General features: G+C 47.9%; 1 protein-coding gene across 6 annotated transcripts; it reads left to right on the forward strand.

Moving 5' to 3' along the window:
- Positions 1 to 5,378: 5,378 nt before the first annotated feature.
- Positions 5,379 to 13,059, forward strand: COPS7A (COP9 signalosome subunit 7A). Of its 6 annotated transcripts, none has more exons than XM_084765151.1 (8): positions 5,379 to 5,534; positions 6,009 to 6,213; positions 8,507 to 8,582; positions 8,777 to 8,865; positions 10,030 to 10,232; positions 11,335 to 11,440; positions 11,562 to 11,713; positions 12,748 to 13,059. In XM_084765151.1, the coding sequence occupies exons 2-8, from the start codon at positions 6,052 to 6,054 to the stop codon at positions 12,794 to 12,796; spliced, it is 837 nt and encodes a 278-aa protein (XP_084621277.1). In that variant the 5' UTR covers positions 5,379 to 5,534; positions 6,009 to 6,051; the 3' UTR covers positions 12,797 to 13,059. The 6 variants fall into 6 exon arrangements, with proteins under 6 accessions (XP_084621277.1, XP_084621276.1, XP_084621275.1 ...); XM_084765150.1 differs by having other exon boundaries at positions 5,404 to 5,562; XM_084765149.1 differs by having other exon boundaries at positions 5,423 to 5,648.
- The last annotated feature ends 6,702 nt before the right edge of the window (positions 13,060 to 19,761 follow it).

The following is a 19,761-nucleotide window of genomic DNA, read 5'->3' on the forward strand; positions in this document are numbered from 1 at the left end:
GGTTGTCTACAGCACTGGACTGTAGTCTATCCCAGTCTTTCATGTCCTCAGCTCCCAGGTCCACTATTAAGGATTCAGTTTTATGTCTACATATATATCCAGTTCTCAGAATCAGTGAAATGTACGTTCTTTCTTTCCTGCTCAAAGATGCAGCCATAAATCAAGCTGTCAATATGTGAGTCTGTTTCTGGGCTATTATGGCCCCAGTGGCCCATCTGTCTATATGTCTATTAATACTAGGATTTCAGGGGCCCGGCATGGTGGCGCATGCCTTTAATCCCAGCACTCGGGAGGCAGAGGCAGGCAGATCGCTGTGAGTTCGAAGCCAGCTTGGTCTACAAAGTGAGTCCAGGACAGTCAAGGCTACACAGAGACCCTGTCTCAAAAAACAAAACAAAACAAAAAAAAAACCCTAGGATTTCTTTTCATCCTGGAGATTGAACCTAGGGCTTCACATACATTAAACATGTGGTCTACCATGGTCTTATATATGCCATAATATATGTCTCGGAATCTGATAAAGCTAGTGTTTATATCTTGGTCCTCTTTGAGACTACCTTCTTAGGACCTGGTGCGATGGCTCAGTGGGTAAAGGCACTTACTGCCAAGCCTGATGACTTCAGTGTAATACCAAGACTTACATGGCAGAAGGAGAACCAACTGCTGAAAGTTGTCTAACCTCTACACATGCATCCATATGTATACACACACACATATACATACACATATATATGTGTAATATCACCTCAACTTTCTTGTACCTTCTTTTTTCGGTGAGACAGCATCGCACAGTGTAACTCAGAACAATCCTCCTGCCTTGGTATCCTGAATGTTGATATGATAGGCATGCGCCATTATGTCTAGTTTCGAGATAGTTCTGAAATAGTCAGTTTTCCATACACTTTGGGATTCAGTTCACAAATATTTTCACTGACAATTTCAGTATTGGTTACTGAGTGATGCTGACCTATAGGTTCCAATCTAGTTTTGCCTTTGACTGATTTTATCAAAAATAGTTCTGGCTTCATAGAATAAGCATTCTATCTTTTCCCATTTCCTGGAAAATGTTATATAAAATTTAGGGCTGGAGAGATAGCTTAGAGGTTAAGAGCACTGACTACTCTTCCAGAGGTCCTGAGTTCAATTCCCAGCAACCACATGGTAGCTCACAACCATCTATAATGTGATCTGATGCCCTCTTCTGGCCTGCAGGTGTACAAGAAGGCAGAACACAGTATATGTAATAATAAATAAATAATCTAAAAAAACTTTTTTAAAGTGATCTGCACTCTTTTTAGTTGTCAGCCTAGTCTTTAACGGCTGAGCCATCTCTCCAGGCCATGTACCCATTTCTTCAGTACTTGAAAAGCTTTGTGCAACTCACCTTGACGTTTTGTTGTCCTATTTTAGCCTCCTAACTCTTGGGACTATAGGTTTAGGTCACCATTCCTAGCTGTAATATTATTTTTTCTTTCTTTCTCCTCCTCCTCCTCCTTTTTTTAGACAGGGTTTCTCTGTGTACTCCTGGCTGTCCTGGAACTTGTTCTGTAGACCAGGCTGTCCTGGAATTCAGGGATCCACCTGCCTCTGCCTGCTGAGTGCTGGGATTAAAGGCGTTTGCCATTATGCCTAACTTGTCATTTTCTTTTGAAGATTTTAGGCAGGTGTGGCACACACCTTTAATCTCAGCACTCAGGAGGCAGAGGCAGGTGGATCTCTTTGTGTTGCAGGTCAGCCTGTCTAAACAGTGAGTTCGAGGCCAGCCAAGGCTACACAGAGAAATCCTGTCTCAAAAGACAAAATAATTTTTATGTGCATGAGTATTTTTCTAAACCTATGTATGTACAACATGTGCAGTCCTGTGGAGGCCAGATGAGGGCATCAAAACCCTCTGGAACTAGAGTTTGGCAGTTGAGCCATTATGTAGGTGCTGGGGACAGAAGCCAGGTCCTCTGCAAGAGGTCTCAGCCACTGAGCCATCTCTCAGGCCCTATGACATCATCCTTAAAACACTTTTCCTGGGCTGGAGAGATGGCTTAGAGGTTAAATGCACTTACTACTTTTCTGGAGGTCCTGAGTTCAATTCCCAGCAACCATATGGTGGCTCACAACCATCTGTTATCTGATGCCCTCTTCTGGCCTGCAGATGTACATGCAGGCAGAACACTGTATACATAATAGTAAATAAATCTTAAAAAAAAAACAAAACTCTTTTTCTTTTACACCTTTCATGTTATCCACTACTCATTTCTACAGCTTCTGCTTGGTCCAAACCACAGTTCTGGCTTCATAGAATAAGCATTCTATCTTTTCCCATGTCCTGGAAAATGTTATATAAAATTTAGAGCTGGAGAGATGGCTTAGAGGTTAAGAGGATTGACTGCTCTTCAGAGGTTCTGAGTTCAATTCCCAGCAACCACATGTCAACCATAATAGTCTCTGGTTGAACTTATGGCTTCTGTCTGTGAGCTGTCACAATAGTGGTTTAAAAAAAAAATGTTTAGACACAGGTGTGATGGTGTATAACTCAATCCCAACACTTGGGAGGCAGAGACAGGTGGATCTCTTATGAGTTAAGAGGATAGCCCACTCTATCTAACTAATTTTAGGATAACCAGAGCTATTTAGTGAGATCCTGTTTCAAAAAAAAAAACAACAACAACAACAAAAAAACAACTCATTTGGTTTTCTTTGGGGATAGGGGCTGGCCAATTTGGCAAAAGCTAGAATAATCTGGAAAGAGGGAAATGACCCTATCATATTGCTTATAGATAAATGTTTTCTTTTCAAAAACTTGTGTTTTGCCTGCATGTATGTATATGCACCACATGCATGCCTCATGACCCATTCAATGCCCTGAAAGTAGAGTCATGGAGGCTGTCGGTGGTGGGACTTGAACCCAGGTCCTCTGCAAAGCAACAAGTGTTCTTGAATGCTGAGTCGCCTCTCCAGCCCTAGGGTTATTTTCTTGATTGATTGATGTGGGAGGGCCCAGCCCATTGTGAGTGATACCACTGCTGGGCGAGTAGTCCTGAGAGGTGTAAGAAAAGTGTTGAAGCCGGGTGGTGGTGGTGCACGCCTTTAATCCCAGCACTCAGGAGGCAGAGGCAGGCGGATCGCTGTAAGTTCGAGGCCAGCCTGGTCTACAAAGTGAGTCCAGGACAGCCAAGGCTACACAAAAAAACTGTCTCGAAAAACAAAAACAAAAACAAAAACAAAAGTGCTGAATGTGAGTCCTAGAGAGCAAGGCAGTAGCATTTCTCATGGCTCCGCTCAGTACCAGCACTTCCCTTCAAGATAGACTGTGATGTAAGCCAAATAAAATCCACCACCCTCAAGGGCTGGAGAGATGCTCAGAGGTTTAAGAGCACCAGCTGCTCTTCCAAAGGTCCCGAGGTCAATTCCCAGCAACCACATGGTAGCTTACAACCAACCATCTGTAATGAGATCTGGTGCCTTCTTGTGGTCGGCAGGCACCCGTGTGGTCAGAATACTGTATAAGTAATAAATAAATCTTTAAAAAAAAAAAATCCACCCTCAAGCTGTTTTTGGCCAGTGTTTTATCATGGCAATAGAAGGCAAACCAGGACAGGTGGTTTAAGGCAAATCAAGACTAGATCACTTCTCATTTCTCCTTCCTTGTTGCGTTTTTTTCTAGTCCTTTTCTCCCCTCTCCCCAACAATCTCAGATCTATAGCACCCTCTTGGACTTGGAGGTGATACATACACCACTATGCAGCTAGACTGCCTTTGAACCTAAGATACTGCTGCCTTTTTGTTTTGTGAGACAGGGTTTCCTCTGTGTAGCCTTGGCTGTCCTGGACTAACTTTGTAGACCAGGCTGGCCTTGAACTCATAGAGGTCTGCCTGCCTCTGCCTCCTGAGTGCTGAGATTACAGGTGTGCGCCATCAAGCCTGGCTTAGATACTCCTGTCTTAGCCTTCCAAGTGCTAGAGTACAGGCATGCTACCATTGTGCCCCGTTTTCTTTAGAAGAGTGATGGAATCAGGCAGGCATGCATTGTACTGGATCTTATGTTCCTTTGTCTCACAGGTTACTTAGCGAACTCATGTCTTTAAAAAAAAAAAAAGATTTATTTATTATTATGTATAAGGTGCTCTGCCTGCACATACACCTGCAGGCCAGAAGAGGGCATCAGATTACATTACAGATGGTTGTGAGCCACCATGTGTTTTCTGGGAACTGAATTCCGAACCTCCAGAGAAGCAGTCAGTGCATTTAACCTCTGAGCCATCTCTCCAGCCCCAAAACTCATGTCCTTAGGCCTCTGTCTTATATATGACACAGGTTTTTCTACGAATTTTCAATTCTCCTGCCTTGCCTCCTGACCCGTAATGTCCCCTTGAAGGGTTTCTAGTAGGATTTTTGTGCAGAAAATGCTGGCTGATCCAACTCAGGAATCCACCTGCCATGCTTCCTAAGGATTGCGATTAAAGGTGTAACACCACCACCACAATAGGATTTTAAATCTTTTGAAACAGGATACCTCACACTATATCCCAGGCTAGCCTCGAACTCACAGCAATCCTCCTGCCTTAGCCTCCTGGATTTATAAATTTCCTCATCTGCCTTAGTTCCACTTAACTTTTCTCCTGCTGAGATTCAAGTACCCTCAAAACATAACTATTATGTGTCCTAGCCATGACCAAAGCCAAAACTCTGGTCACAAAGCACAGCTCTGAAAACTCAATAGAGAAAACCTCAGGTTTTGTTTTCCTTTGAGACAGGTTCTCTCCTGTAGCCCAGATCGGCTTGGAACTTGCTATTTACCTGAGGCTGGTTTTGAACTCCTGCCTCTACCTCCAAAACCCAGGGAGAGGAGGAAGTTCCACCACTCCTGGCTCCTCTAGCTCTTAAACTTTTCTTCTGCTCTTTAAAAAAGATGAGTGGTTAGCCGAGCGGTGGTGGCGCACGCCTTTAATCCCAGCACTCGGGAGGCAGAGGCAGGCGGATCGCTGTGAGTTCGTGGCCAGCCTGGTCTACAAAGCGAGTTCAGGACAGCCAAGGCTACACAGAGAAACCCTGTCTCGAAAGACTTTTAAAACATGAGTGATTGAACTACCCAAATTATCTCTACCGCTAACTTCTGGTCACGTTTCCTTCCTCTCTCCCCATTTTTCTGCCTTCTTGCCTTCCACTAAAGCTCACGTCGCCGTGGGAGCTCCGTGTCTCCTTCCCCTCCTCTCCCGCACCTCCCGGGCGACCCGGCTACTCAGGACTTCCACGGAGCTTCGATTTTCTCTGCACCCCGCATCCACCGCTCTTGCACCAAAAAAGCTTTATCTACAGGGGGGAAAGTACGCTCCAGGTTCGCATCTCCGGCGGACGGAAAACGGAAGTGGGCCATAGCCGCCCGGAACCCGTCTCCCGGGAGCGGAAGTACGTCCGGAAACTGGCCATAGAGCGAGTGGCTAGAGCGACCTTGTAGGGAGGTGGCAGGAAAGGCGGGGAGCGGCTGCCGGAGGTGACGGAGAGGCCGCCCCGCCCCGTGCGCTGGAAAACGAGGCTTCCAGGTAGCTGTCGGTCGCAGTCTGTCCCAGGGTACGACCCGGCCTCGGGCACGCACTCGCTCTCCTTGGGCTGCCTCTTTAAGGGAGGGGGTGGAGCCACGAGTGAGGAGCGTGGAGGTGAGGTCACGTGGTTGCGGGCACGTGCTGGACATGAGTTCGGAGCTGGGGGTGCGTCGTCGTCGTTGGGGTGGATACAATGTGTCACCGCTTGCCTCACCGCCGCTTCCGTCTTGGAGTTCAATGGGGTGCACGTGGTGGGGCTTGGGACTAGGGCCCCCTAATCGGGGGAGAGGGTGGGCGTGGCAGCCAGGATGTGGCCAACTTTAAGGAACCCTAGGTCTATTTTTTTAGACCTTTTGACCTGATTTCTCACTGCAGAAGTGGCTTAGTACCTTTTGAGTGCCGTTCCCTGGCCTTGAGCTGACCACCGTGGCAGGGTTCAGGGACCTGTAGTTTCACGTTCCTCTTTCCTTGCAGCTCCAGGCAACTCGAGACCAGAGCCCCGCCCCTCCGTGCAGCCATGAGTGCGGAGGTGAAGGTGACAGGGCAGAACCAGGAGCAGTTTCTGCTCCTTGCCAAGTCGGCTAAGGGGGCAGCCCTGGCCACACTCATCCACCAGGTGCTGGAGGCCCCTGGTGTCTACGTGTTTGGGGAACTGCTGGATTTGCCCAATGTTAGAGAGGTGGGTTACTTGCCTGGGTAGTCCACAGAGAACCTTGGAGCCACGGTTTCCCCCCAAGAATGGGGGGGATGGTTTTGTAACCACTAACCAACCACTCAGGTGAACAGGGAGGGTAACGATCACCAACTCTCAACACGGAAAAAAAAAAAGTAATCGAGTCTTCCTTTCTCTTCGGAGGCAAGGGGTCTGTAAACGTGGTTGTCCCCCTCCGTTTACACACAGCCTTTTTGAGAGAGGGGTTCACTGTGTAGCTCTGGCAGCCCTAAACTAGCAGTTGTCATCATCTGGACTGTCCTTGAGCTTGGGGCAATCCAGTTTATGCCATATGCAGATTTTTTTTTTTAAGACTATGGGCCGGGCAATAGTGCACACCTTTAATCCCAGGACTTGGTAGGCAGAGGCAGGTGGATCTTAGTGAGTTCGAGGCCAGCCTGGTCTACAGAGTGAGTTCCAGAACAGCCAGGACTACCCAGAGAAACTGTGTCTTGGAGGGGAAAAAAAAAAAAGGAGGAGGAGAAGAATATGGAACAATTTCCAGATGTGTATGTTGTCTTTGAGGGCCGGGCTAATCTCTATATTGTTCCAGTTTTAGTATATGTCCTGCTGAAACAAGCACACATGTTTAATTTTTAAGCAAAAGATCATGTCCTTCAGAATACTTGGAAGTTGCAGCTTGTCCACCAGCATGGTACCTCTTAATATCATGTCACAAGCATTCGAGAGGCAGAGGCAGGCGGATCTCTGTGTTCGAGGCCAGCCTGGTCTACGGAGCAAGTACCAAGGCAACCAGAGCTACACAGAAACCCTGTCTCAAAAACCAAAACAACAAGAATAAAAAAAAATCATGTCACCTTGTGCAGAGAAACCTTATAAGTCTCAGGTTTCTGTTAAAAATGATGATGCAAACCATCCCACAGCTCCGCTGATAGTGCTTGCCCGGCACTTGTGGAGCCTTGGGCTCCGTTTCAGAGCTTGGAATTAAAAGATAGGGGGATCATAAATTTTAATTCAGCCTGGGCAACTTAGACTCCATCTCAAAAAGGAGTAGGTTTGTACCTGAGTGAAAGAGCCCTTGGCTCTAGTATAGAAGGCTCTCAATAGGTTCCGTTCTCAGAGCTGCAAAGAGGAAAAACACGGAAAAAGCACTCCCCTCACAATTGCAGAAGTAAAACTGTGAGAAAGTCTCAAGTCTCCTAAAACTGGAAAGAATGAGCATACTGAATTTTCACACTATGTTACCTCCCCAAGTGTCACTTACACTGTCTTCTTCCCAAAGACAAAGGCAATCTGCTACGAACACAGCAAAGAGAACCATTCACAGAAATGGCTGAGTCAAGAGCTTAAAGTATAGAGCAAGTGGACTGCCAATACTGAGGCACCAGCCTGTGTCATGAGAGGCTGACAGCTGCATGTGGCTAGACTGAGTCAAGTGTTAGCGTGTGGTTGGACCGGATGATATAATGGTTTTTGGATTGCTTCTCAACAGAAAACTGGCTATCTTTTGTTCCCAGTTTTATCTACAGTGGAGTAAAGCTTGTTATTAAGGCAAAGCAAAGCATTTCTAGCTTGCATTCCAGTTAAAGAGATCAGATAAATGGACAGAAATGTAGGTCGGTCACTTAGCAAGAATTTACTTTGAGGGCTGTAGCTCTGCTGGTCCTTACAGGTGAGGAGATGCTGGGTTTACACCTTGTTAAAAGATACTGTTAGGCGAGCCCTGCAGAGGTGACGGACGAGGATGATGAGCGGTGATAGGAGAGAGATGCTAATGCATGGCGTAAGACCACCTCACTATGAGGACATGGAGAAGCAGAGACCACAAACTATACCCTCCAAGGGCCACAACAACTTAGTTTACAGTGTCTGGTGTGGGTGTGTGGTTGTGAGAGAGAGAGAGAGAGAGAGAGAGAGAGAGAGAGAGAGAGAGAGAGAGAGACTCTGAACAGTGAATGTTCTCAACGCTGACTCAGTAGGAATTGGATGCATAGCAGTGCAAAGGGCTATTGGCAGACGTGAGCCCTGATGGACGAGGATAGGTACTGTTGGGAAGGATGGGCAGAAAGTTGAGTTCACAAGAGGTCCTTCCGGCCAGGCGTGGTGGCGCACGCCTTTAATCCCAGCACTCGAGAGGCAGAGCCAAGCTGATCTCTGTGAATTTGAGGCCAGCCTGGCCTACAAAGCGAGTCCAGGACAGCCAAAACTGCACACAGAGAAACCCTGTCTCAAAAGAAAAGAAAAAAGAGAGAGCGAGAAAGAGGTCCTTCCTGTCACTTCTTCCCCTGTGTTCTTGCAGTTGGCAGAAAGCGACTTTGCCTCCACGTTCCGGCTGCTCACAGTGTTCGCCTATGGGACCTATGCTGACTACTTAGGTAAATAGGGGCCAGAGCTGTGGAGCTACGGAGGCAGGAAAAGGGTGGTTTTGGGAGAGACTAGGAGGAAATTTCCTGGCATGCCCTACTTAGATGCCATAAGTGAACCTGGGCAATGTGAGACCGTATTGATGCAGAAAACTTGTAGGAAGCTGCTAAAACTAAGATTCCAAGTCTTCTGTCCCTCTGCCTAGCTGAAGCCAGGAATCTTCCCCCACTTACCGAGGCTCAGAAGAACAAGCTTCGACATCTGTCAGTCGTCACTCTGGCTGCCAAAGTCAAGGTGAGTGACAGTCCTGTGACCTACCAGTCCAAAACTAGACACATTTTGTTTTATGTCTGCCCCAGAAGAGCCATTGGCCTCCCCTTGACTAGGTGTCAAACAGAACCCCACTACTGCAGTCATTACGCCAACAGTCACTCAATTTGAACTTAAGTTCTGATTCATCCTATTTTGTGCTTGGGGTTAAAATAGCCAGTAGGAGGCTGATCCTTTCTCACTCACCATAGAGAGTTCCAGGCCAGCAAAGCATCGGGGCTGGAAATGGGGTTCTTTCCTGTGCAGCAAGCGCTGGGCTTGTGTTTGCTAAAGTGAACCCTGTGTGAGCAGACACACCTGTGTGTGCTGTGGGCCCTAGCCCTCATTACATGACGTCACCCCAGTGCTAAGTAGATTGAGGCCTGGTGATTTCTGCTGGTCTCAGGTCCTGGTTGTGGAGTTCTCAGGGGTAATGCCAGTTTGCCCTGTGGCTAAGTCTAAGCGTTAAACAGCAGCTGCAGACCCCATGATGTAGAGCTGACCTAGTACAACATCCTGAGTTGTGGCCAAAGGAACAGCACCAGCAAGGTGTCAGGCTCCTTCACTGTGCTGTGGAGGGAGGCACAACAGGGGAACATCTGTCATGTTCTTAACATTGACCTACTGGGTGTGGTGACGCACGCCTTTAATCCCAGCACTCAGGAGGCAGAGGCAGGCGGATTGCTGTGAGTTGGAGGCCGGCCTGGTCTACAAAGAGAGTCCGGGACAGCCAAGACTACACAGAGAAACCCTGTCTCAAAAAAAAAAAAAAAAAAAGATAGTCATTTTTGAGTCTGGTGTCTTGTCTCTTGGAACCCAGCACTTGGGAGTCTGAGGCAGAAGGATTAATGTGAGATCAAGTCTAGCCTAGACTACATAGTGAGTTCCAAGCCAGTCTGGGCTGTAAAATGAGACCCTGTGTCAAAATACCATAAAACAAAAGAATGGAAAACAAAATGTGCCCTTTTCTGATGGTGTTTTTGAGGTTCTAATACATTTTGCTTTAGAACCAACATTGTCTAGGAAATGGTTTGGGTATAGCAATGGAGGAATGTGGACACAAGCCATGGGGAAGAGAGGGAAGAGGATTCTGGGAAGTCCTTCTTGGCTTTTGAACCCCACAAATCCTGGTCTGACCCCTGGACCCAGTGTATCCCGTATGCAGTGCTGCTGGAGGCCCTGGCCCTTCGGAATGTGCGCCAGCTGGAGGACCTTGTGATTGAGGCCGTGTACGCTGACGTCCTTCGCGGCTCCCTGGACCAGCGCAATCAGCGCCTGGAGGTTGACTACAGCATTGGGCGGGACATCCAGCGCCAGGACCTCAGCGCCATCGCCCGGACCCTGCAGGAGTGGTGAGAACTTGCCAGACCGTGACTGGGCTGTGGAGGATCAACCCGGGAGAAGAGAAGAGAGGCCAGTGCTCTCCTCCAAAGGCTTCTGAGGGAACAGAGGCTCAAAGAGGGCCTTGTTTACTTTTTTATTTATTTATTATGTATACAGTTCTCTGCCTGCATGTAAACCTATAGACCAGAAGAGGGCATTAGATCCCATTATAGATGGCTGTGAGCCACTGTAACCTCTGGAAGAGCAGACAGTGCTCTTAACCACTGAACTAACTGTGTAGCCCTGGCTGTCCTGGAACTGTATTTGTAGATTAGGCTGGCCTTGAACTCACAGAGATCCTTCTGCCTCTGCCTCCCAATTGCTGGGATTAAAGGCATGCGCTACCACTGCCCAGTTTCTTGAGGGTTCCTAATGGGAAGCTTGTCACTGTCTTAGGCTAAATTTAGTAAAATGGCACCACGGGCCATAGGTCTCATTTTCCTTTTCGTCTTTGTATTCCTGTCTAACTTTATTGTGATTTCACTATGTAGCCCAGGCTGACCTTGAACTCAAAATCCTTCTGCTTCTGCTTCCCAGTACTAAGATTATAGGTGTGCACCACTGCGCACACCACCGTGCATACACCGCTGCACAAACCACCATGCCTGGCACTTAGTTTGTTTCTGGTTCCTAGTCTTATCTTGCTGTTTTAATTTATCTTCACTATTGTTAGGGTGTGTGTGGTCAAGAGGTTGGTTTGCTGCAGAGTGCAGGTGCTCACAGGGACCAGAGGTGGCAGATCTCCCTGGAGTCTGATGGGGGTGCTGGGAATCAAACGGGTTTTCTGCAAGAGCAATATACGTTTTTCACCGCTGAGCCATTTCTGCAGCACACACCCCACCCCACCCACATTGTACTTATCACTCGGCTACTTCTTGTCCTTTTCTTATCCTGCCCCGGGGTTTTTGCTGATGAAAGTGAAGACTGTTGTAGCTGATTCCCAGGTGCCCTGGTGAGGGTTCCCAGCTCAGGCAAGGGTTTCCAGTCTAGCTCCGAGGTTGCTTTTGAATTGTTTGAGTCTGATCACAGCCGCCTCCTGCTGACACGTTTCATCTGCCCTGGTTCCCACAGGTGTGTAGGCTGTGAGGTTGTGTTGTCAGGCATCGAGGAGCAAGTCAGCCGTGCCAACCAGCACAAGGAGCAGCAGCTGGGCCTGAAGCAGCAGATCGAGAGTGAGGTAAGCAGGCAGGGAATGTGCTGGGCCGCTGCTCCCCAGCCTGGCACCTGCTCTGTGCCTGAGGCCGACTGATAAAATAACCAGGACCTGTCGGTTCTATAACCTCCTTTCATCCTGATAGGTTGCCAACCTTAAAAAAACCATTAAAGTTACAACAGCAGCGGCGGCTGCAGCCACTTCTCAGGACCCTGAGCAGCATCTGACAGAACTGAGAGAACCAGCCTCTGGCACCAACCAGCGCCAGCCCAGCAAGAAAGCCTCAAAGGGCAAGGGGTGAGCCCATGTGGGAGCTGCTTGTTTCTGGGTACCCCACTTTTACCACAGGGACCTGGCTGCTCCACTTGCTTTAGTCATTTGCATGGGGTTGGGAATGGGGGTGTCCTCCAGGAATTAGGGAACCCTTTGCATCCCCTCTCTCTCTCTTCCCCTTGCCAGACTCCGAGGGAGCGCCAAGATTTGGTCCAAGTCGAACTGAAAGGACTTGTTTCTTCCCTGGGAATGTGGGGTCCCAGCTGCCTACCTGCCTACCCCTTAGGAGTCCTCAGAGAGCCTTCCTGTCCCCTGGCCAGCTGATAATCCTAGGTCATGACCTTTCATCTCCTCTACCCCCAAGCATAAGGCACATCCTCCTAAGGGAGGAGGCCAGCACAGGTCACGTTATGTTGGTACTGTGAATGTGTTCCATTGCCTCTCCCCGCCACGCTTGCTCTCATCTTTCTTCCCTCAGCACTGTTTCTGCCTATTCCCATCATTGAGCAGGTTGGCATCCTATGGAGGGTGCTGTCTCCACCACCCACGGTGTCTCTACCATGCCTACCCCTGCATGCCTGATCTGCAGTTCCTCCTCCCTCCCCTTGCCTATTGGGCTGCATCTGAAAAGCCGTGGGGAAGGGGGTCTCCACCTTCATCCCAGCCTTAGAGTTCTGGAGCCAGTCTGCCATTCTGGGAGTCGCTGGACATTATCATCCCAGAACCCATCACACTACAGTTGTTTCTTGTCCTCTCTCGTCTCCTTGGGCCTGGGAGTACTGCTGCTTCAGAGACCCCAGGGCCTGAGGACAGCTATTCTGGGATGTTAAGAAATGTTTCTTTGTTAGCTGATCACCTTAGGAAGCCCAGTGGAAATCCTGGAAGGATTTGTGTCTCCTCCTGTAGTTTTGGTGGGGAAGGGAATATAGATTGTATATTGAAAAAAGGTATATATGAATAGGTCTATATATAACATGACACAGAAATAAATCTATGCGAAATCTATGTACAAAAATGCCAGGAACTGGGCCTCTTCTGTCTTTGATGTTTGTTAACAGGGAGAAGACTAACCCCCAGTCCACTCTGCAGCCAAGTGCTGGAAAGTGAAAAGAACCAGACACTGTTGCAGACTCTTGGCCTAGCAGCCAGGAGGCCTAGACCCTGGACAGATTGCTCCATACCTCAGCCCATGTTCAGAAGTAATGGGCACCTACTGAGCACCACCATGTCCTAACAGTGGAGATGCAGACTGACCGTCACTGTCCCTGCTCAAGGACCTGCAGTGTAGTCGGGTTTCTTTACCTCATAGAATTGCAAGGGGAGGTGTTGGTAGTGGACTTGAATTTTCACATTGAAAGCACATAAAACTATTAGATTTGTTGGTCTCTGTCCCTTTTGTCCAAATTAGAGTTTCCCAAGATGTATGTAGGCCGGAGACCGGCCTGGAGTGCTGCTTGCTTCCCAGACGGGAGTGCTAACGTGGGGGCAGTGGAACCCTTGGCCAAGTGTGAAGGCGGGCTTTGAGGGGCCTAGTGGTCCAGTGCCACCTGGGCCTGGCTCTTCTGTAGCTGATGATTTAGGACAAATTCCTCTCTTTCTCTCTCTCCCTTCCTCTGTTTTGTTTTTTGTTTTTGTTTTTGTTTTTGAGATGGGGTCTCTGTGTAACCCTGGCTGTCCTGAAACTCACTATGTAGACCAGGCAGGCCTCAACTCATGGAAATATACCTGCCTTGCCTCCAGAATGCTGGGGTTAAAGGTGTCTAGTTATCTTTTTTTGGAGTTTGGTTCCAGATTCCTGCTTCTACATTTAACAGCTCTAAAATCTCAAGTTGAGTTTGAACTGTCTGACTTCATTCCTAAGGAGGGAAGGGTCTGTCCATATCCCTCATGAAGGGCGCAGTGTGGTTTTGATGCACCAAGAGTTTCTTCTTTCAAAGCACAAGGAAAGGGAGGGAAATAGTGAGGGATCAGCTGGGTTTTGTTTGGTTTTTGTTTTTCTGGGTTTGGTTTTGTTTTGTTTTTGTTTTTGTTTTTTGTTTTTTTGAGACAAGGTCTCTCTGTGTAGCCTTGGCTGTCCTAGACTTGCTTTGTAGACCAGGCTGGCCTCGAACTCAGAGCAATCTGCTTGCCTCTGTCTCCCGAGTGCAGGGACTATGGTTTTTGTTTTTCAAGACAGGGTCTCTATGTAGCCCTAACTGTCTTTGGAAGTCTCTATGTAGGCCAGGCTGGCCTCTGCCTCCCAAGTGTTGGAACTAATGGTGTGTCACTATGCCTGTGGAGGGCTCAGGTTTTAATCATGAAATTTGTTCAAAGGTTAGGGATTCCATGTCCTCTAAACAAGAACCACACCAACTACACGCATGTGCACATGTGCTGACCCCTCCTGTGTTGCAGTCTTAGGTGTCCCACTCTAAATCATCATGGAGTCCAGAGCTCACACACATGATGAAGCGGGACTGGAGGGAGGCGTGGCTCCATGGACATGTCTGTGCAAGCTTGAGGGCCAGAGTTCAGATCCCCAGAGTCTACAGTAGATTCTGTAGGGTGTGGCTGCAGTCCCAGTGCTCCCAGGAGATGGGAGGTGACAATGACTACAATGCTGGAGGCTCTTGGCCTGGGGGAAGGAGGGAGTGTGGTGACAAGAGACCCTCTCAAATAAGGTGGAAGGTGACAACTAACAGCTAAGGTTCTCTGTCCTCCCAGGCTCTTGTGGAAAGACAAAGGCTAAGCCAGTCAGAGGCACTTATCTATCCTTCAGCTTGGCAGGCTGACGCAGGGGGCTCTCAAGTTCAAGGCTGGCCTGAGTTACATGTTAGGGTCCTCTCTCAAAAGACAAAAACAAAAAACAAACGGGCTGGAGAGATGGCTCAGAAGGTAAGAGCATTGACTGCTCTTCCAAAGGACCTGAGTTCAATTCCCAGCACCCACATGGTGGCTCACAACCATCTATAATGTGATCTAATGCCCTCTTCTGGCCTGCAGGTGTACAGACAGACAGCACTGTATACACAATAAAGGGGTTCTCTACGTTATCTTGGCTGTCCTGGACTTGCTTTGTACACCAGACTGGCCTCAAACTCACAGAGATCCACCTGCCTCTGCCTCCTGAGTGCTGGGATTAAAGGCATGTGTCACCATGACCAGCTAATAATAAATCTTTTAAAACAGAAACAAAAAACAGGCAAGAGAGATGGCTCAGCATTAAGTGCGCTGTCTGTCTTTTCCTCCAAAGGACCTGAGTTCGAGTCTCAGCAACCACATGGTGGCTCACCAACCATCTATACCCTCTAGTGCCCTCTTCTGGCCTGCTGGTATATATGCATATAGAGCACTCATACATAAATAAAATCTTGTAAAACACACACACACACACATACACATGAGCTGGGCCTATATAGCTCACTGGTGGCATCTTTACCTACTGCTTAATGCAGTTACTGATTCCCCAATGCAACCACCCTGTGTAATAAATACCAGCGCCCTTTGAGTTGGCAAAGAAGGCTCAAAACATAAGGATCTCTTGACTACAGGTCCATTCATGAGTCTGAGCCCTGAGCCTCGCATGGAATGAGACTACTAAGTCTCTCGAGTTATCCCCTGGTTTGTGTGTGTTGGGCAGGGGGATGGGGATCCATGCATAAATAAAGAAATATGACATTTAAAAACAAGCAGAAGCCAGGAGTGGTGGTGCATGCCTTTAATCCCATCACTTGGGAGGCAGGAGATCTCTCAGCCTAGTCTACAAAGCTCTGGACTATTACACAGAGAAACCCTGTCTTGGAAAACCAAAATAATAATAATAAATAAAACCAAGCAGAAGTTCTGAAGACAGAATAGCAAATGGTACACAGAGATTATGTCCAGTCAGGTTTGGGGAGGGGGGGTTGGTTTTGGTTTTGCTTATATTTGTATTTAAATTTTTAAAATATATGTGTTTGCCTGTGTATGTGTCTGTACCACATGTGTGTGCCTGGGTGGTGCTTGCAGAGGCCAAAAGATGGCATCAGATCCTCTGGAAATGGAGTCACAGAAGGTCATGAGCCAATATGTGGGTGCTGGGCCTGTGTAAGACTACCTCTCCAGACCCTAAAAATCTTTTGAAATTTTAAAAATAAAATAGAAATGAACTTCCAAAGTAATGAGTTTCCATTGTTTTGGTTTTTCTTTTTTTTTTTTTTCCCCCATCCTTGGTTTTGGTTTTACTCTGTGTTATGGTGATTGCTCCCAATCCCTCCCTGCTTATTTTTCTTCAGTTTGTTTTGGCTTTTGGAGACAGAGTTTCTTTTTTTTTTTTTTTTTTTTGGGTTTTTTTTTTTTTTTTTTTGGTTTTTTGAGACAGAGTTTCTTTCTTTCTTTCTTTCTTTTTCTTTTTTTGGTTTTTCGAGACAGAGTCTCTCTGTGTAGCCTTGGCTGTCCTGGACTCACTTTGTAGACCAGGCTGGCCTCGAACTCCCAGTGATCCGCCTGCCTCTGCCTCCCAAGTGCTGGGATTAAAGGCGTGCGCCACCACGCCCGGCCTGAGACAGAGTTTCTTATAGCCCAGGCTGGCCTGGAACGTCTGTGTAGCTGCAGGTGACCTCCAAGTGTTGGGATTACAGGGATAGACCATCAGACATACTATAGTTGGTGTCTTGTAGAATTTTTGGTTTTGACTTATTTTTTAAAGATTTTATTTATTTTATGTATGAGTGCTCTATCTGCACGTGTGCCTGTACACCAGAAGAGGGCATCAGATTCCAGTATAGATGGTTGTGAGCCACCATGTGCTTGCTGGGAATTGAACTCAGGACCTCTGGAGGAGCAGACAGTGCTTTGAGCTCCCTGGCTTTAACTTTTTGAAACAGGATCTTGCTATGTTACAGAGGCTGAATCCCAGGGTCTGGGGAGATGCTTGGTGGTTAAGAGTGCGCACTCCTCTTGAAAAGGACACAAGTTGGATTCCCAGCCCCCACAGTAAATGGCTTAGAACTACCTGTAACTTCAACTCCATGAAGTTGGTACCTGCGTTCACTTGAACATACCCATGCACAGATGCACACACCCTCCTAATAATAATAACTCAAGAAAATCCAGTGGAAGGAATACATGAAAAGGTTACCAAGCCAGGCATAGTGGTATGCCCCTTTAATCCCAGCACTCGGGAGGCAGAGGCAGGCAGATCTTTGTGGGTTCCAGGACAGCCAAGGCTACACAAACAAACAAAACAGGCCACTAAACCTCATGTGGTAGGGAAATTTTAGGTGAGTAATCTAACGTGGAGAACAGTTTAGGGCTACATAAAGCACTGTGTCACTGCTGTGCAACAAGCCAGCGTGACCCTCAGAGGCTTGAGGCAGCATGTTCCTCCATGGCGGTGTGTGCCTGTAATCCCAGAATTTGTGACAATAAGAAAGAACTGCTAGCTGGGCATGGTGGCGCATGCCTTTAATCCCAGCACTCGGGAGGCAGAGGCAGGCGGATCGCTGTGAGTTCGAAGCCAGCCTGGTCTACAAAGCGAGTCCAGGACAGCCAAGGCTACACAGAGAGACCCCGTCTCGAAAAACCAAAAAAAAAAAAAAAAAAAAAAAAAAAGAACTGCTAGGAGTTTGAAGCCAGCCTAGGATACATGGCACCAGGCTAGCCAGGTCTATGTAGTGAGCCTTTGTCACAAAACAAAATCCCCAGCGTATTGTCTTTGGTTGTATGGTAAGGAACTGAGCTGAATCTCTTCAGGGTTTCTCCCAAGGCTACAGTTAACCTGTGAGCTAGTGGGCTGTGAGTGTGACTCCGTGCAGCGCTTGCCTGTCGTGCATCTCCAGTACCATAAAAGGAAAAGGTGTTAAATAAGGTCATGGTTCTCTCAAGGCTCAACTGTGGCAGAGTTGCTTCTAGACTCAATGGTGTTCTGCAGGAATCACTTCCTGGGTGACTGGACGGAAGATCTTACCACAACCCTGTCCAATGGTTGGTGGCCACCATCATAGCAAGAATGAGAAAGGGGCTGGGGAGATGGCTTAGAGGTTAAGAGCCTTGCCTGCTCTTCCAAAGGTCCTGAGTTCAAGTCCCAGCAACCACATGGTGGCTCACAACCATCTATAATGTATCTGATGCCCTCTTCTGGTGTGCAGGCAAAGCACTGTATACTTATTAAACAAATAAAACTTTAAAAAAACAAAAAGAACGAGAAAGACTACACCAGCAAGATGACGTCACAGTGAGAACTAGCCCATCATTTCCACCACTGAGCAATCCAGCCTGTGCACAAGAAAGTGGGAATTTTTTACACAGGGTAAGCCTGGCAGAAAACAGGGGCATTGATATCCATGATGAGCCGGGAGTGTTGGCACACACCTTTAATCCCAGCACTTGGGAGGCAGAGGCAGGTGGATCTCTGTGAGTTCGAGGCCAGCCTGGTCTACAGAGTGAGTCCAGGACAGCCAAGGCTACACAGAGAGACCCCCGTCTCGAAAAACCAAAAAAAAAGATAGCCATGATGAAAACTTCTCTGGCAATATTTCTGTGGACCACCAGCATCAAAATCCCTATGCAAAAAAAATAAATAAATAAATAAAATAAAAATAAAAAATTCCTATGCAAGCAAGGCATAGGGGTGCACGCCTTTATTATTAGCTCTTGGGAAGCAGAGCAGGCGATCCCTGAATTCAAGGCCAGCCTGGTGTACAGAGTGAGTTCCAGGACAGCCAAACTACACAGAGAAAAGTGTGTGTGTGTGTGTGTGTGTGTGTGTGTGTGTGTGTGTGTGTGTTAAGGGACTTTGAAATGGCTTAGTGGGTAAACATCCCTCAAGTTGCCCTCTGATTTCCATAAACTGACAAGCACACAGTTGCACATGCCCACACGAGTCTACATGCACACACTAACAGGTAAGAATCTCTGGAGTGTGTTTTCTCCACTCTCCGTGGCTCTAGGTTCTAAGCCGTGAAGCCCTGGGTGTGACGCTCCCTTGCCCAGGTTAATGGCAACTGGAACTAACGGCTGATGCTGAGGAGCTCCGGAGAGCGGGGAAAGGCCAGGCCGCCAGTCTGGGAAGGATGAGCAAAGGTGAAGTAAGCACAGGCGGGTGAGCAAGATGGGACTTGTTAAGTGTGTGGTTATAAGAAGGCTTATGCGCTAAGAAGTATTGGATGAGCTAAAAAGTGGTTGACCAAGAAGCCACATCTTGCCTGAGGTCAAAGGAAAAACAAAACAGAAAAGCAACCCACCCGCCACAAGGATATGACTTTTAAACAAACTAGAGTCTGAAATAGGGGTGAGCTGATTAAGAGGGAAGGAACCATCCTAGGACAAGTTTCTGGACACGGAGGCATTAACCTTCAACCCAGTGCTCCTCTAAATATGAAATACCTGCGATAAGATATACAGCCTTTTTTTTTTTTTAAAGACAGGGTTTCTGTTGTAGTCCAGCTGTCCTGGACTCGATTTCCTTGAACTCACGGAGATCCGCCTGCCTCTGCCTCCTGAGTGCTGGGACTAAAGGCGTGCACCGCCACGCCTGGCTTATCGTCCATTTTTTCAATAGTTTAAAGCTGAAGCAGAGGCCAGCTGTCTCTTTAGCTCTCCAGGTGGAATGCATGGAGCAAGTACCAGGGGTCTCAGAAAAGAAGTGAGACCCAGGACTCAGGATTCTGTGGCCCTTTCTCCTTTATTATTGCCCAGAACTGGACTCAAGGACAGCCTGACTGTGAAGGTACAGGAGGCACGGGACAGCCTGACTGTGAAGGTACGGGAGACACAGGACAGCCTGACTGTGAAGGTTCGGGAGGCACGGGACAGCCTGACTGTGAAGGTACAAGAGACACAGGACAGCCTGACTGTGAAGGTTCGGGAGACACGGGACAGCCTGACTGTGAAGGTACGGGAGACACGGGACAGCCTGACTGTGAAGGTACGGGAGGCACGGGACAGCCTGACTGTGAAGGTACAAGAGACACAGGACAGCCTGACTGTGAAGGTTCGGGAGACACGGGACAGCCTGACTGTGAAGGTACGGGAGACACGGGACAGCCTGACTGTGAAGGTACGGGAGGCACGGGACAGCCTGACTGTGAAGGTTCGGGAGGCACGGGACAGCC

This window comes from Acomys minous (genome assembly GCF_964271855.1).
Source record: "Acomys minous genome assembly, chromosome: 17".
NCBI lineage: Eukaryota > Metazoa > Chordata > Mammalia > Rodentia > Muridae > Acomys > Acomys minous.